General features: G+C 50.0%; 7 protein-coding genes across 7 annotated transcripts; 3 read left to right on the top strand and 4 right to left on the bottom strand.

Annotated features, from left to right (window-relative positions):
* Window positions 1–1231: 1231 nt before the first annotated feature.
* On the bottom strand, window positions 1232–2013 carry NCS57_01307600 (uncharacterized protein; the record flags this gene model as incomplete). Its single annotated transcript, XM_053062726.1, has 2 exons — window positions 1232–1623; window positions 1689–2013. The coding sequence occupies 2 exons, from the start codon at window positions 2011–2013 to the stop codon at window positions 1232–1234; spliced, it is 717 nt and encodes a 238-aa protein (XP_052907621.1).
* A 1037-nt stretch (window positions 2014–3050) lies between these two features.
* On the bottom strand, window positions 3051–4592 carry NCS57_01307500 (CFEM domain-containing protein; the record flags this gene model as incomplete). Its single annotated transcript, XM_053062725.1, has 4 exons — window positions 3051–3486; window positions 3544–4219; window positions 4290–4425; window positions 4476–4592. The coding sequence occupies 4 exons, from the start codon at window positions 4590–4592 to the stop codon at window positions 3051–3053; spliced, it is 1365 nt and encodes a 454-aa protein (XP_052907620.1).
* A 1298-nt stretch (window positions 4593–5890) lies between these two features.
* On the top strand, window positions 5891–7923 carry NCS57_01307400 (uncharacterized protein; the record flags this gene model as incomplete). The annotated part of the gene is made up of 3 exons (XM_053062724.1): window positions 5891–6283; window positions 6343–6720; window positions 6787–7923. The coding sequence occupies 3 exons, from the start codon at window positions 5891–5893 to the stop codon at window positions 7921–7923; spliced, it is 1908 nt and encodes a 635-aa protein (XP_052907619.1).
* A 731-nt stretch (window positions 7924–8654) lies between these two features.
* NCS57_01307300 (uncharacterized protein) lies at window positions 8655–9185 on the top strand (the record flags this gene model as incomplete). The annotated part of the gene is made up of 1 exon (XM_053062723.1): window positions 8655–9185. One exon carries the CDS (start codon window positions 8655–8657, stop codon window positions 9183–9185), a length of 531 nt encoding a protein of 176 aa, XP_052907618.1.
* A 332-nt stretch (window positions 9186–9517) lies between these two features.
* Window positions 9518–11150, bottom strand: NCS57_01307200 (uncharacterized protein; the record flags this gene model as incomplete). Its single annotated transcript, XM_053062722.1, has 5 exons — window positions 9518–9587; window positions 9636–9717; window positions 9785–10570; window positions 10621–10892; window positions 10951–11150. 5 exons carry the CDS (start codon window positions 11148–11150, stop codon window positions 9518–9520), a joined length of 1410 nt encoding a protein of 469 aa, XP_052907617.1.
* Window positions 11151–12290: 1140 nt separating this feature from the next.
* Window positions 12291–13743, bottom strand: NCS57_01307100 (Copper-containing nitrite reductase; the record flags this gene model as incomplete). The annotated part of the gene is made up of 2 exons (XM_053062721.1): window positions 12291–13355; window positions 13417–13743. 2 exons carry the CDS (start codon window positions 13741–13743, stop codon window positions 12291–12293), a joined length of 1392 nt encoding a protein of 463 aa, XP_052907616.1.
* Window positions 13744–14542: 799 nt separating this feature from the next.
* On the top strand, window positions 14543–15686 carry NCS57_01307000 (uncharacterized protein; the record flags this gene model as incomplete). The annotated part of the gene is made up of 4 exons (XM_053062720.1): window positions 14543–14848; window positions 14902–15022; window positions 15078–15383; window positions 15445–15686. 4 exons carry the CDS (start codon window positions 14543–14545, stop codon window positions 15684–15686), a joined length of 975 nt encoding a protein of 324 aa, XP_052907615.1.
* Between the last annotated feature and the right edge of the window lie 330 nt (window positions 15687–16016).

The raw sequence follows: 16016 nt of genomic DNA, 5'->3' as shown, positions 1-16016 counted from the left end.
ATGCCGCAGAACCGACCAGGGCACGCGCCCTCGCCCGCCCTACCACCTCTGAGACTGAGCTCGGTATCTGATGGAGCTTGCTCATTTGGCTGCGGTCGTTGAGCGTCTTGAGTCACGTCTTGTTAGCTTAACCTCGGATGAGAATATGCATAAGAGGGCAATACCCATGGGTTGATGGGCCAGCGGCTGGAGTTTTACTGCCTCAGATGACTGGGCGGTTCGCTCGGGTTGAGTGGGTAGGGACATGTTGATATGTGTTGAAGTTGAACAGGAGATAAGTGAAGAAATGTGTTCTTTATTATAGTTGAAGCCCGGCCCTCGATGGATTAACTGAGGCAGAAGATCGAGATAAGTGAAGGGTTGAGATATCGAGCAGAGTTGATAGCGAGTAGTAGCACCTTTTAAGGACTCAGGGATGGTGACGTCGGCATGAGCGGCGCAGCAGCAATTTAATTTGCCGGCGCTTAAACTCACAAGGGTCTATAATGTTAAAGGGTGGGAACGCATCTACCTCGCCACTACGAACCAGGTATCAGGTAGTCAGGGGATCCATCCCCTCAGGGGGACTAAGGCCGATTTCGCCTAGCAGTGGAGCAGATTCGCCACCTTGTGGGAGTGCCTCTATTGATGATCTCGCCATCGTGGTTCAGTTGATCTTGGCTTGAAGTCTATTAAGTATCAACGCGGGAGAGATAGAGGGGAAATGCTGGTACTTGGCCTGTTATGTTCATATAGTGGCATGTGATGTATTCTCTTTCTCGCAGCTCCTGGTTGGCTCGGTCAGAGGGGGTGGTACAGCAGTACTAAGCGCCCTCGCTCGAAACGCACTATAAATAGTACCCGCCACGCTAGATGAGTGTTGTATACCTCATAACATTATAGACCCTTGTGGGTTGTAAGTATGATACCACCTTGCTTATCACGTGCATCACCAGTCGGCAAAGGCAAGTTTATGGTACCCCTTCATACTCAGTTTCAAATCTCTTTTTAAATAAACCCTGATTAAAACTACTTTCATAGGTAGTATCATGCGAGGAGTGAAAGATGACTTCTATCCAAGGCCAGAATCAAAACGCAACTATCACATACACCAGGGGCGAGAGTACACAATTAAGGATTCAGGTTTAGTAAAGTCTCTCTTAGGTATCAGGGAACTAGCTCGCAAGGACTTGAGAGAGTAAATACAGGTAGACATACACACACAGCCTGTGATTACTAGTGTTTTCGGCTGTTAGGTTGTAGTTTTGGGAGGTTCTGTCGATGCCCATCTCTTCTTGGTAAACCACCAGGTCAGAAGCCCAGTAAAAGCCATCAAGAAAGGCACACCAAGACCTACACCGATACCGACACCGAGTTCCCACTTATCCGCTTCCTTCTGCTTTCCAATGTCATACTGCGCTCGGGCAGCTGCAGCAGCCCATCCGTTCTGCACCGAGAACTGGGAGCTCATGTCCTGCCAGCCATCCTGAGCGTCGCCTTTTTCTGGTTGTCTGATGAAAATGACGTTGATCATGCCACTGGCGAGACTACGGATTTCAGTCTCTGTGAGGTTGAATTTGGGAGAGGATGCCATCTTGGCGAAGAGGTCGTAAGGTTTGAAGACATAGTGACTATCCGTTGTGTCTTGAGATGGTCAGCATCGACACTCCCTGAATGTTAGAGTAAGGGAGGAAGCGAAGATCACTTACTAACTCCCCAGGAAAGAAGCCTTCCACCGTAATCAGGCTCAGTCTCGCCTACAAGGAACCGCCACTCAATAGAAATCGGATGATCCGAGTCGGCATGGATCCAGGTGATGTTGTACTCGTCAGTGCCAAGGAGGACGCCGTACCCAGTATTGCGGTCGCCGAGGTCGCTATGTATCGACAGGATATTGTCGGGGAAATCACATGGGCTTGAGTCGCACCAGCGGAAGGATGTGAGACAGAGTCTGTTGTCGCAGTTGCGCTCAGCAAGTGCGCCAGTAAGGTAAAGCCATGTTACCCCGAAGACAAGTGGGAGCTTGTGAATCATTCTATTGTGGTGAAAGTTGTTGCTCCTCGTGTTCGCAAATTGCTGGAGAATAAAGAAACGTGCGGATGTATCTCCAATGGGTACGCTACTGGGGCAGCATCCCATTATATCTATGTTCTGAAGGATTCTTGGCTGTGTCATGTTTAATGCCGAAACAGAGAAAGCCACGGGCCAAGAGACAGCAAAGGGTCCCTCGCAATGGTTACCGCAAGGCGCATGTGGCGCAGGGGTCAAGGGCTATTCCTAGATGAATCCTGATTGTGAAAGATCGGCTCCCCCTGTGAATGCCAAGGATCAACGTCAGTGCTGCCAGGGAAAGCCCCTTGGCAGGATGTCATCAGGCAGTGGCAACTGTGCTAACAAGCATCAGATTATTAAGTGCTTGCAGACAGTAATGCAAGCTAGGTCCACTTAATAAGGATGACAGGGGCCCAGGCAAAGATCTTACTCTGTCCTCATCAAGCTTATATGGGTTGACAAAAGCACAATCTGTATTACACTCTTGTCGATAAGCGAGGTAGACTTGAGGAACCGCGTAAAATTTGCAGAGAGAACAATCTAGAGCCATGAAATGATGAACTGGTGACTGCGGTCGGCTGACCTGGCATAGCCTCTTATGCAAAGTGCTCCTCCAATAACTCCCTTGGTGGAGCTGTCATTTTAAATGGACAACTCTGAAACTTGGCACACCGTGCACCAAGGGAGCACGTTCAACGTCAATGCATGTATAGAGGGATCGATAAGTGCAGGGATAAACACTTTGCCACTGAAACAGCATACGGACGCTACCAGGTACGGTGGTCATCCAGTTTCATAATTTCCAGCTGTGGCCATTTATTCTCAGCTCGCCTATGAAACCAAGTGGTTGGTTATATCCTTATTAAATAGGCACTCCATATTACTCCTTAAAGAAGCCGTATTATATGCTTCCTTTGGTTAATGAAATAGCGCATGATGCTCTCAACCAAATGCCCGAGCCATAGCTCTTCACAACGTTCAACAGCTTCCCGTTCGCAAACTATTGTCTCCTCCGTACGTCACTGCTTTCTCTGACCAAATGAGTTTCCAGACTTCTCTGGCATGAGCCTCGCTTCATCACTCTCGCTGTATCGCACACCATAGGTCTTGTGAAAGATAATCCCAGGTGTCTCCACGTAGTGCTCCTCGTCAGAATGCAGTCGATTGGCGCTGGCAGTTGCCACAGCCTGGGCCCCCATTCTACCAGCCATGGGTGGAAGACTGTTATGTCGCTCGTAGTATTGATTGCCTCTGCTACTTTGCGTCGATGAAGCGGACAATATGGGGAAGATCTTGACGAGCACTGCGCGCATCGCTGGGAGACAGGCGCACATAATGCCCACAGTGATCTCAATGGTGGACCAGACAGACACATTATATAGCTCCCATGTCTTGTTTATCGACTTGCCGAAATGTACCAAAGATTTGAAACGGATAACGCTCACGACGGTTACGCTATCAAGGCATCAGTACGTGTCCGGCAGAGTAAGAGCCACAGGGGAGACAACTTACAAGGTACCAACACTGAACATGAAGGCCACGCCGACCTTCTTTTTCCAATGGAGCTGGAGACTTCGCAGCTGCCACAGCGGCACGGCTAGCATCCATAGGTCTAGGGCGACGCTGAAACTGGCGTGCGACCATAAAATAGCATTGATGTCATTGCATTTGCCTTTATGCAGTCCATCCCATTGGTCCCAGAAATATGAGATGGGCGTGCAGGGAAAGATGCCTACAATGACAAATGCAACGCCCCACAAGGAGGTGAAAATGAAGGTGCCCCAGAGCAGACGCTGGGTTTCCCGCATAGGGAATATGCGTATGTAGAATCCGATAATGGCCAGCTTCACTAACACAGTCTGCAGGAAGTATAATGTTCCTAGGATGTAGCAGAGGCGTGTGATTGTGGTAATATGCTGAGGACTAAGAGTCCAGATGTCTCGACCGAACCCATTGGCCGTTGTACCATGGACAGTGATTACGGCAGCAGGAATGAAGGAGAGGATTGCCGCCAGGACCAGCCAGTCATCGACATCGATGTTGATAGTTGAGACCGACAGCTTATAACCGAACCGAATTGCAACAAAGACGCCTGCTGCTACAGTGAGAGCAGTGGAGAGAGTGACAAACTGTTGCGAGCGGTCGCGTATTGGAGCACCGCAATCTGCTAAGCTGGAGTTCTTGGCCTCTGCAGTACCAGGTATTAGCGCAGATCCCGTAGATAGTGACCTATTGTTGGCTGGACGGAGCTTACGCACTTAATGCTTCAGGTATGGTACAGGTCGCGGACACGCAGCTCGTGACATTTTGCTGAAACTCGTGGTCTACACAAATACACGTCTGGTTGCTAGGGGCACAAAAGCCCCCTTGAAGGGCGGTGATCATGCATTTTGCCTAGAACAGGGTGTCAAAAGAGGGGATCCTCGGGTAGGGGTGAGTCGTACTGCACAGCGAGGATACTCGGATAAGCTGGGTGAGGAAAGGTCACGCGCAAGGGCCTTTGGTACGAGAAATGAGGTAAATAGAATTGATGCAAATATTAGACGGTGCTGGAGGCCCATTGTAGTATTGTTCGAGTGAACATGGAAAGGTCAAAGGTCGAGAAGGTCGATCGCGGTGCTGCGGGAGGAACCGAGACTTTGTATGAACAGTTCTGCAGGATTACCAAGGTTTGAGTTACGTGCTGAAGTTTCCTGGCGCCACGGCTATCAATGTGCCGCATCGGATATCAAGAGGCGTCGAGAGGATTAGCTACTCGAGAGAGAGATTGGCTCGGGTGCAATCTTGGCCGCCCCGGAACGCCACATCGCGAATCATTCAGCCTCCGCTCCCACTGGCTTGTGACTGCTCTGGGGTAGCCACTGATGCTTTTCCTTTTCTATCGTACTCCGTAGAGCAGTCTATTGTCAATAACCCTGGGTGAGACTGTTAAGGACAAGCTATGACCTTCTATTAACTTGCTTACTTGACAGGAGTTGAAGTCTGCCGCCATGGCCAAGCCTCTTTCAACGCAACATCAAACAAAAATCTCTTCAACTCCATCTGCTTTGAAGGTTCTCAGTCATGTTCATCACCTACTGTAGATTAAATATGGTCTTTGGCAAGGGAGAATGCCAAGGTGATCATCTATTGGTGCCACAATCCGGTTCCTTGGCAGGCCCCAGCCACAAGACGACATGTGCATTCCCGGGAAGGCTGCATAAAATGCACGACAGAAAAGTAAGTTTGTTTGTGACAATCTAACGGTGTAATGCCTTGGAGATTGAACTACATGTCTCCGTTGAGTGCTCAAACGGTCATACGCATAATTGGACAATTCCCACTGTTCTAGATGACGGTATTGGGTTTCAATGCCATCATGTGTTGATTATTACGTTCTTTGATGTTGTGGCCGACGGAGACGTCATTGATAAAAACACTAACAACATCACGTTCTCTTCTGCGACGTTTTCATCACGGGTTGCATGGTCCAACTCATTGCCTTCCTCACCTTCACTATGGTTTCAGGTACAGGCTTCATCCGATCTGCCTTGGCAATCGGCACCGGCAAAAAAAGCCGGTCGAGACAGCCTGGAATTCCAATAGTCGATAAAGCGCCTGCAGGTTCCCCGTTAGTTATTGGTTCTCGACCTAGCTTGGTAAGCCATGTTTCGTTCAGCTCGCTGCACAGCCATGGGCTCCTAGCTTGTGATTGGTGGCCTGGTTTTCAACCCAAGTCAACCTTGGCACGCGTTAAATAGGTCTCGACCCCAAACCAGGCTGTGACAAAAATTCACATCTTTCATCCTTATCTCTGTTTTCTATGTCGAAATTGAAGAGTCGTTGACAACTTCACGAAGCGATAGCGCTTCATCTGGCGATGGCGAACTCGTCGACGCAAATCCCGTGGTCTCTTCTCATTCCGCATGAGAATAGCACCGAGGACCTACGAACCATTTTCGCCCCTACCTGGACCGATTCGCCAAACGTCCGCGGTAGTCTCGATATCATACAAAGCTGCGTGCTCACGCTCGTTGCGTGTATCTACACCGCGTTGCATCTAGACGTCCCCATCAAGACCTCTTCACGATTTATCTTCCTTCAAAAGCTAAAATGGGTCGCCCTGACCCTTTTTGCGCCTGAAATTGCTTTATTCATGGCGGCATATCAACTACGGCAAGCATGGAATCTCAAATCTAGACTCCTTAAGATACGTCGCAAGAATCGGCGAGAAGACTTTGAGCTTGGGCGGCGAGGGGGATCAGATGCGAACGTAAGATGTCTCTCCGCACGTGTCCCGTACATCAATGATATACTGAAATGACATAAAAGTTTGAAATCGATCTTCGATATGCCTTCTTTATCATTATGGGAGGTCTACACTTTGACGTTGATGAAATCATGTCAGAGAGCGACATGGACACCGATTGGCGGGAACATTTCACGCGGAGACCATTCACCGCTCGCCCAAGCACCCAGACTATTATCTGGCTTGCTGAACGGGGGCACTGGATCAAGATTCAAAAGAAGGACATTGACGACAAAAGCAAAGCCGATATTCTCCAGAAGTGCTTGGTGGTCATCCAAGTTCTCTGGATGGTGATACAGTGTATTTCTAGGAAGATCACCAACCTTCCCTTGACATTGTTAGAGGTCCACACCATGGTTCACGTGGTGTGTGCAGTACTTTTCTATGTTTGCTGGTTCAAGGTATAGTTTACTTCCTCCCTGCGTCCGAGGCATCTATTCACAATAGCAACTAACATGCCCTCTTAGAAACCTCTCAACGTCCAAGAGCCTCTTGTGGTAAAGATGGGCGATTTCGAGGGCGAGATAGCCTTGAAAGTCCAACAACAGTTTTACTCGTGGGCCTGCTATCACATGGCACTCTTCGAGGCTCCAAGGAGTGATTACCAAGAACCTCCGCTGGGGCTGGACGGCAAACCTATGAAATGGATTATGCCCGAACTAGGGTCGAAGATGTATTATGGCAACATTCTACCATCCGGCGTCGCCCTGTATGGACACGGTACCCGACATTATGGCAACGGCATGCAGCAGCCTATCCCTGATCACTTTTCAACATATTACTATGACAATTCGAACCGGCAATCTTCGGAATTCCTGCGCAGAAATTCTTCTGACTCTTTGGATGGATCTCTTTTGGCTCCTTTCATCGACCGTGGTCATATCGAGATATCAGAGGAGTTTATTCGTCGGTGGGATTCGATCTTCAGAACCTTCGCCTTCGAGAAACGCCGCGAGTTGGCTATAACGGCCCCAAAGGTCCAGCTAAGCGACGTCGACGAACCCATGAGGATACCGGGTGTCCTCCCGAGTGACGGGCCACCCCTACCACTCTATCTTTCTCGCTTGGACGAGTTCGTACCCCAAAATGACACCGACACTTTTAGTGAACTTCCATTCACCAATCGGGGAGGAAATCTGGACTTCAAGACCCTGAAGGATGAGGAGAAGTCCTATGGATTTTATCTATTATTCTGCGCCCGACTCTTCACCCTCTTGAACACGCCCTGGGTACCCTTCTCAGCCATGGTCATGTCGGCCATATACGGGGGAGTGCATCTCTCAGCATGGAACTGGATGTTCCCAACAAGTGCAGAAAAACTCGCTTGGAAGATCAGTTGCTTGACTGTTGCGTGCGCGTTGCCCGTATTTTTCTTTGGCATCGGCGTCGCTCTCTTCATCACATTTGAAGTGTATTCGACCAATACCAAGGATGTCCTGGCATCGAGGTATTTTAAGATGAGTCTTGGCATCTTTGGGATGCTTGTTGTGGCATCTTGTGGTGCAAGGGTTTTTATAATTGTCGAGTCCTTTATGAGTATCAGGAAGGTTCCTATAGGGGTATTTATATCGCCCACCTGGATCCAGATGGTTCCTCATTTTTGATAGTATTGTATGATATTGATAAGATGACTTTCTCGTTGGATCTCCCGCCATGCGTTTACAAGATGCATTGTAAGCGTCGCATCGCCATGATGATATCACCAGATCAGCTAACTATGCCGTAAAATACACGTGCGAATGGGAGAAGCTTTATGTGTCCAATCTGGAATCGCGAAGACCAAACAATAGAACGGAGAGGCCGAAACGCCTGACAGCAGCGTGAGGACAGTTGTCTATGTGTATCGGCCACGGGGACATAGATATGTACGAAACAGGGCAATAAAAGCGCCTCACGTTGACTAGTTATCAAAAGGATAACAGCGTTAAACCAAATAGGATAATAGACGCGCCTCGAACCGAAACTCCACTCCAGTCTGTTGGGCCAAAGGGCCGATTGATTGTATTCCTACATCGCGAGACTGGCGGCGCTTTGCGCCAATTTTCGGACGTTATCGTCGCGCGGTGTGACATCATACGACGCCAACTTAAGTTTTCACTTTAAGCTCTGGCCATATCGAGGTTCGGATATACATATCGGCAAGGCATCCCGGCACCTGTCTTGTTAATTCCGGCCGTAGTGGAGTCTCTGGGAGCCGCATTTTCCGAGGGAGTGGATGACGTTATCTCGGCGTTCAGCGAGATCACCAGATTTGGGAGAGTATAAAGACGTCATGGAACCCAAGCTATATCAAGGGAAAAAGTTTGATCTTAATAACAACCCATAAATTTTCATCATGGCTCTCCCACGATACCAAACAAACACACCCCTTGACCCATCCTTCGAGGATGATATCCGCGACACACACCTCGTTTACGATTACAACGCTACAGACGCCGAGGGCAACCCAGAGAAATGGCGTTACGAAATCTGGTTCTTTTCTGAAAACCGTGTCGTTTATGCCATCCACGGTGGCCCGATGGCCGGTCGTATCAACTATCAAACCGCCGCATATCAGTGTGTACGACCAGGAGAGCTCTGGCAGATCAACTGGCTCGAGGAGACAGGTACCATTGTGTCCCTAGTTTACGACATTACGAGCAAGAAAGTCAGCGGCATGCTAGGGTTCTCTAAAGGACACTGGGAACACGCGGAGGAAGCACATGGTGATAAGAGGAACCCCGAGGATTTTGAGCGTTGGAAGGGACTAGCTGCCATTGGAAAGCAGACGGATAGATTTATTTTGACGGAGCAGGCTAATATTTTGGAGGTGTTCAAGGGCAAGGGTGGTTTGGTACCCATCACGCCAAACGCCCCGACCTTGTAAAGCGGGAATAGTTTGGGATCATGTAACGGCGCGCACGTCTGAATTTCATAGAGCATATAGAGGTCTGGGCATTATACAGATTATATTTCAACTCGCTTAACCACACAACGTGGATGGTCTGTCACAAATTCTCTATGGAGCCAGCCTCCCGTGGAAAGCCAGGGAAAAACTTCACTTGGACGTCACGGCACTGATACAGTTCAGCTTCATATCGAACCTCATATTCACTTCTCGGTAGTAACTTTCAACGATTTTTTGGCAGCCCCGGCTCAGTTACTCCCTCAAACGCGGTATTGGTACTGCATAGCCTCGGCTGACAATTCTCTGTCTAGCTATTTAACATCTCTCACAAGGCGGAATGTTACCCATGGCCAAAGATACTTCTTTTGCCACCAGTTCAGACTTGATTACGTTAGTGTCAGTAACATTCGAACTGGCCGAGATACTCACAAGCTCTTTCGCCCCGCGATACGAGGGTGCAAAGCCCAGCTCCCCCCTACAACGGCCATATGCTTCCCATCCATGAAGTCGGCTGGTAGACTTGTCAGTAGCCGCCCAAGAAGCTGTTCTTAAGAGTCATCTCAGATCAATAAACTCACCACTATATCCCGGATAGATATCCATCGGCTTGAAATTGGCCTGTGGGGCAAAGAAGTCACTCGTCCACTCCGCCGCACCACCCGTATCACCCAGCCCGCAGACGCTGTCATTATGTGTGATCGGAAGCGGATGAAAGTTCCGAAAGCCAGAGTTTGTACCCGCGAGATCGGTAAAGATTGCATAAGGGTCTGTATGAAGGCCTTTGTTCACTTTGCTGTCCGGGGCATTGCGTTGGCGCTCGACAAATTCATGCACGCTCCGAAGTTCGTGTAGAGTAGGAATCCGAGCTCCCGCCCAGCTTACGTATCGCTCTACCTCATCAAATGAGGCCATCACGGGCCAGTCGAGGGCTTGAGTCAAAGGAACTGGCCCCCAGACCGTTTTGACGGCGAGACGGGAGATAAAGGGGTAGAAATCCGTTTGGTTGTGATAGTCGCCAATGTTACTCCAAGTTGCCGGGATCTGTACCTGTTTGGCGTCGATCAAGTACGCTGCGTACTCGCCATTGCTCACTGGTCGAACTTGCGATTGAAAATCAGGGACGTGGACGTCGTACGGTTCGCGCTCGTTATCCCACGCAAAGAATCGGTCTGGTCCTTGGTCACTTTCTGGATCACGGAAACCGATGGTGCATGTTTGGCTTGGTATCGTGAACCATTGATTATCAAGGCGCCGCGACGCTGCCTCTTTGGCAATCTTCGCAAAGTCAGGTTTTTGGATTCCCGGAGGCGGTAGGATGTTGGGACTCTGGATGGTCATGAAAAGAAAGGTTTCAGCGTGAAGTCCTGTGCAGCTGCTGTCAGATCAAATCTTCAAATATCTGCAGCAAACCTACCCTCATGTTCAAAGCCAATCCAAAGAGCCCGACCAACGCAACGGTCTGAGTGTGCTTGGCCGGTTTCGTAAAGATGCTTGATCCGAGACTTTACACGCTCACGATACTCGAGGATCTCACTCAATGGAGGGAAAGCATCGGGTAGTTCGCTGTGGTCATGGCATTTGGATGGATCATCAACATCCGGATCAATGCCTCTCTCAAAGATTTTGTGATAGTACGCTGGCTCGGTTGGTGTTTTGTTGGTTGCTCTGGTTAGATGTATATCTTCACTGGGAGATCACCATTAGCCCTACGATGAGATATAGTGGTCAGATTTGCCCAACGCACAAGGTCGGGATATGTCCTAGGTAGAAGAGTAGTGGATTGCGCAAATGGATTGGTTGCTCCATCAGAGCATCGGAAGGAATCATCTTGGTCGTCACAAGATCCCAGACGCTCCATAGCTGCCTCCATTCCTCAAGCAAGGGCACCGGTCTCGGCGCATATTCTTTCGGCGAAAGAGGAAAGGCATAGGGGTTGAAGCTCATATTGGCGATTGAAGAGTCAAATTGCAAAATGGAATTGAAAAGCCAACGGACGATGATTTTGGTCATAACAACTTTGGGGATATTTTGCATCGTAGACGTCATACTCGGCAAAACCCCCTTGGAGATGGACCAGCCAAGACCAAAGTTCCTCCCCTAGCGAACCATGTTTGAGCCAGCCACCAAGCTGTAGGTGAAGCACGTCCAATAAATTCATCCGATGTGACAAGCTTCAGATCCAAGCTAACCAGCCATGGTTTAAAAACTGCGTTGGCTTGGAGATTATCTCAGGAGGTGGATCGAGATCCGCAGGGCGACGGGCCGACGGCGAGATCCGCAAAAGTGATTGGATCCCTAATCGACACCGCGACGGTAAAGTAAGACATAATAACTTGAACGGGGATGGCCGAGGCGAAGATGCACTCTTATCAAAGCTGAAAGTGATGGCATTATCGACTAGGTAGGTATTATAAACACAAAGTCACTCCGTTGTGCTGTGGTCTAGGTTAGCTTGTTCAATGAGGTTGAATGAGAGAGCGTGTTGAGCCACGAGGTGAACAAGGTGCAGGCAGGGATGTCGACACTTGCTCGGTTGAATTATGCTCGTACACGTGAGCATCCCCGTGACGGTTTATCCATGCCCGGTTCCATTTCCCGGTCCTTTCCCTCCGCTGTTTCTGATGCAAACTTTGACCCGGTGGTTGGGTACAGCACTTGGTGCTCAATACATCCTTCGGAGAGGTTTAATCCACACTGGGCGGAAGAGGTGAAATAAAAGATTTTCAGATTCATGAATTTGAAGTCAGACAAGATAATGAATCGTCGCATAAAAGTCACAAAACTCCTCCGAGACGTGTCAAAGCCAAGAAAGCTGCCATCAATGGGAATCACAAAAGCCGCATCAATCCCTTTTCCGGAATGCGTCATGAACCACGGGATCCCAAGGCCAACGAAATCCTCCTGAGTAGACGAAATCTCACCCAGACCATAATTACAAGCGTCTTTCCGAGCCATAAATGAAAGAAGACCCCAATTTATCCATCTTAGCCCCCCTTGATGCGAGAAATGATAAGCGCAGTGCTCAGCCCCCCTGTGTCTTGGCCACACAATCAAGATATCGAGTGGAGACGAGAGATGACCTGATCAGGCATGCAACTTACATCCCACACATGGCCTGGGCGGTTGAGGGCTCTGATACACGGCTGGGTTTGGCGGCCCTGACACATTGAGGAAGCCAACAGCTCCCTTGTCCAGACGAAAGATGGCATGGTCTACTAGGGTGTAGGTCCCTGGAACTGCCATCTTGAGGTCCACGATTGTTGAGCCGCCGGAAGGAACCGAGACTGTCTGGATGCCTTGTGATGGTGGGTTGAGAACACCCCCGTCTCGGTACACGTTCTTGAAGTGGGAGCCGATAATGTGGAATGAGCTCGTCAAGTTGGGGCCAGCGTTGCCAAAGAAGATTCGGACGTTGTCGCCAACATTTGCCTTGAGGGGCTTGTCTCTTGTGAGAGCGGATTCACTGCCGTTGAAGGCGACAACTTGAGGTTCTTCTCGCAGACCGTTGGGATAGGAAAATTCGACAATCTCAGAACGACGTCCATCATCGTCGACCTCTGGGGGCTCATGGTAAAACTCGCTTTGCATGACGTAGTATTCTTTGTCCACGGGAGGAAGATCTTCGCCTTCTGGCTGCACATACATCAGCCCGTACATGCCATTGGCGATGTGAACGGGCACTGGCGCTGCGGCGCAGTGGTACACGTAGAGTCCTGGGTAGAGCAGCTTGAAGCGAGCAGTCTTCGTCTCGTTCTCTTCAGCTGTTGTTACAGCAGCGCCACCTCCGGGTCCTGTGAAGGCGTGGCAATCGATGTTGTGCGGATTGCCAGCCGGATCCTTGTTTGTAAGGCTGAGCTCCACGACATCGCCTACTTTGGCCCGAATAAAGGGTCCTGGTACTGTGCCGTTGAAAGTCCACTGCTCATACTTGTACTGGCTTGTGAGCTGTGCAAGTTTGGTTGTAGTGACAAGTGGGACTTTGACAAGAGCAGGGTGATCTCTTGTGATGGCTGGTGGAACATTGGGAGCGGTTGTAAGAACGGCATTTTCAACGGGAAGATCTGCCAGCTGGACACCATTCTCGGTGATAGGTTCGAATACTTGTATGTTGGGGTCTCCACCAATAGCAGGGACCATAGCAATAGAGCCCTTAGTGATATCAGCTTGTGCCTAAGAATCACAACTAGCCCGACGAGGGGATCTGACTTACCTCTTTGGAGCAACAATCCAGACCCCTGCCTTCCATTGAGCCGCAGTCGCCCCCCTTCTCTTCCTTTGGGATGCTCTCGTCTACGCAATTGTGGCATTTTGGCGGTGTCAAGTCCATACGGACCGGGGTAGAGCCACGCTGGTAGAGGTAGTAGCCGAGAGCAAGGCCAGTAGAAGCCGCGACGACAGGAACCAAGCGAGCATAATTGGCTCCATTATTGACTCTCGGCTTTGAGGTGAAGGATCTGACCCCAACAGCCGGAGCTCTCCTGGCCTGTCTCGATAAGGTTGCACGGAGAGCAGTGGAGACAGCGGCTCTGCTTCCCATTGAACAAAGTTGACTGGCTGCTGGAACGAGGCTCCGGCATGTAGTCACCAAGCGAGTCATTGTGTAACGGTGAAGAAAGAAGCAAGTTAGAATCCCTGATTCGGTTGATAGGCTGTATTTCGGGCGTAAACAGGGCTGAGTGGGCCAGGATGATATCTTTATAACAACCAAATCAGACCACGAGGACGCCATGGCAGAGGAGCCCTAAAGCCTGGAGCATAGGGGCTTGGTAATCAGACAGCGTGGTCCGCCGTGTGACAGGACCCCTAAGGCCACGGCTCCTCACCGTTGGCCGGAGTAGGTTAGACCCCTGTGGCATTAGCCCGGTAAAAACATTTGAACCAAGACGTTGATGGGGTCACCGAGGTCCAAGTGATCATCTAGAGGCAGGGCATACGCACCCTCCTATTCATGAGGTCTTCCGATGGTGGTGAGACTATCTGGTAGAAACAGCCCTACGATGGAGGAGAATAGGTCTCCTGAAGCCTCAAGTCGGGCCAGATTCAGAAATCTCATTGAAGCAATCTCACGATGTCAATACGACTGTTGAGAGTCTCACGTTGATTAGAAACCAGTCGTCAGGAGACGTCCCGATGTCCCGCAGGCCTTGATGGCCTCGGGACGGACTTGGGACTGCGAAGCTATTGTTGCGGGCTATGAGTTGGGAGAGTTAAAGAGATGGTGATTCTCTTGAGAAATACAAAAATGAAAAATCCAAACCAATTGACCTCGATTGAGTATCAAAAAGCTTTTGTTGAAGTTGAAATATCGACATCTCACTTCCAAACTCATCTACACCATGAGTAACCCACTTGTGGTAAACATCAACAACCTGGCGGCGTACACGCCCGCGGAGACGATAGAACTCATCTCCAGGATTGGTGTCAGGAAGGGAAACATGCGGCCTGACAAGGTCTTCCTTTCCGCAGTCTCTGCTGGCTGCCTCCTCTCCTTTGGCTGTGCCGTCTCCCTCACTGCCATGACAGCCCCTTGGTATCAAGAGAATGCCCCTGGCCTCATCAAATTGATAGGGGCTGGAGTCTTCCCCCTGGGCCTGGTGATGGTTGTGCTCACCGGAGCTGACCTGTTCACCGCAACCACCATGGTGTGTTTGGGTACCTCTGCGCCTCCCAAGTTTCCGCTAACCGTGTTTTCCAGTTTACAATGACATCTGTTCTCCACGGCCGGCTTCCGGCCCGAAAGATGCTGCTCCACTGGTTCCTTTGCTTTTTCGGGAACCTCGCAGGCTCGCTGTTTGTCATGGCCATTATCATGGGATGTAAGATTTCGCCAATCTCGGCCACGTGGGAGTTGAAGTTGACGGAGTCGAACAGATGGCGGTGTTTTCGATGCTTCTCCCTACAAGGAAGAGGTGATTTCTTTCACAACCAAGAAGCAAATAACCCCGCAGTTGCATCAGATCTTCCTGCGAGGCATAGGCTGCAACTGGCTCGTGTGTCTGGCCGTCTTCCTCGGAACTCAGGCAAAGGATTTGAGCTCAAAGGTCATCGGAATGTGGTGGCCCATCTTTGCATTCGTGTCTTTGGGACTTGACCACGTTGTCGCTAACATGTTCTACATGCCAATGGGCATCTGGCTGCACACTCCCGGGCTGGATGTTGGCCTGTACATCTGGAAGGGTAAGAAACTCCATTTTCCAGTGGGGAGCTGAAAGGGCAAAAACTGACAATTCATTTCAAGGCATCATCCCTGCAACCTTGGGAAACATCCTCGGGGGCGGTCTGTTCGTTGCCGCGTACTACTGGTACATGTACCTCTGTATGGAAGCCCCTGTCAAGATCGACGGCGTTGAGTATCAGGGGCCTCATGTGGACACTCACTCTCACCTGCATTTCCTCGACGGCAGGAGAAAGAGCGCTGCGACAGATGAGGAGAGTAGAATCGAGACGAGGCACGTCTCCGTCTCTCACAGCACCAAGTAAAGGGGCGAAAGCGCATGACAAGAGGAATGAATGATGAACACGGCAATGGCAAGACTTTTTACGGGGCAGCCTAGACTAATGAATGGGGGTTCGCACCGGGCTAGATGAGGGTTTTGACGCGTGGACCTCGAAAGATGATTCGTGCTTGCTATTTCTGTTAGTTGTTGAATTTTTGATTCCACATCATTGCTTGCCCGACGACGTATGTGGCCCAATCGCCCCTATATGAGATCCAGTAATCTCGGCTTACGAGAGGAGAATTGGCATGGATGCAGGCTGGGAGAGCATCTCCGGTAGAGAGCCAAGCTCACAGGTCGTTTGACCGACACC

Source organism: Fusarium keratoplasticum, chromosome 11 (genome assembly GCF_025433545.1).
Source record: "Fusarium keratoplasticum isolate Fu6.1 chromosome 11, whole genome shotgun sequence".
NCBI classification, from domain to species: domain Eukaryota; kingdom Fungi; phylum Ascomycota; class Sordariomycetes; order Hypocreales; family Nectriaceae; genus Fusarium; species Fusarium keratoplasticum.
Note: the sequence above shows the minus strand (reverse complement) of the source record. Positions and strands in the feature narration are given on the sequence as shown.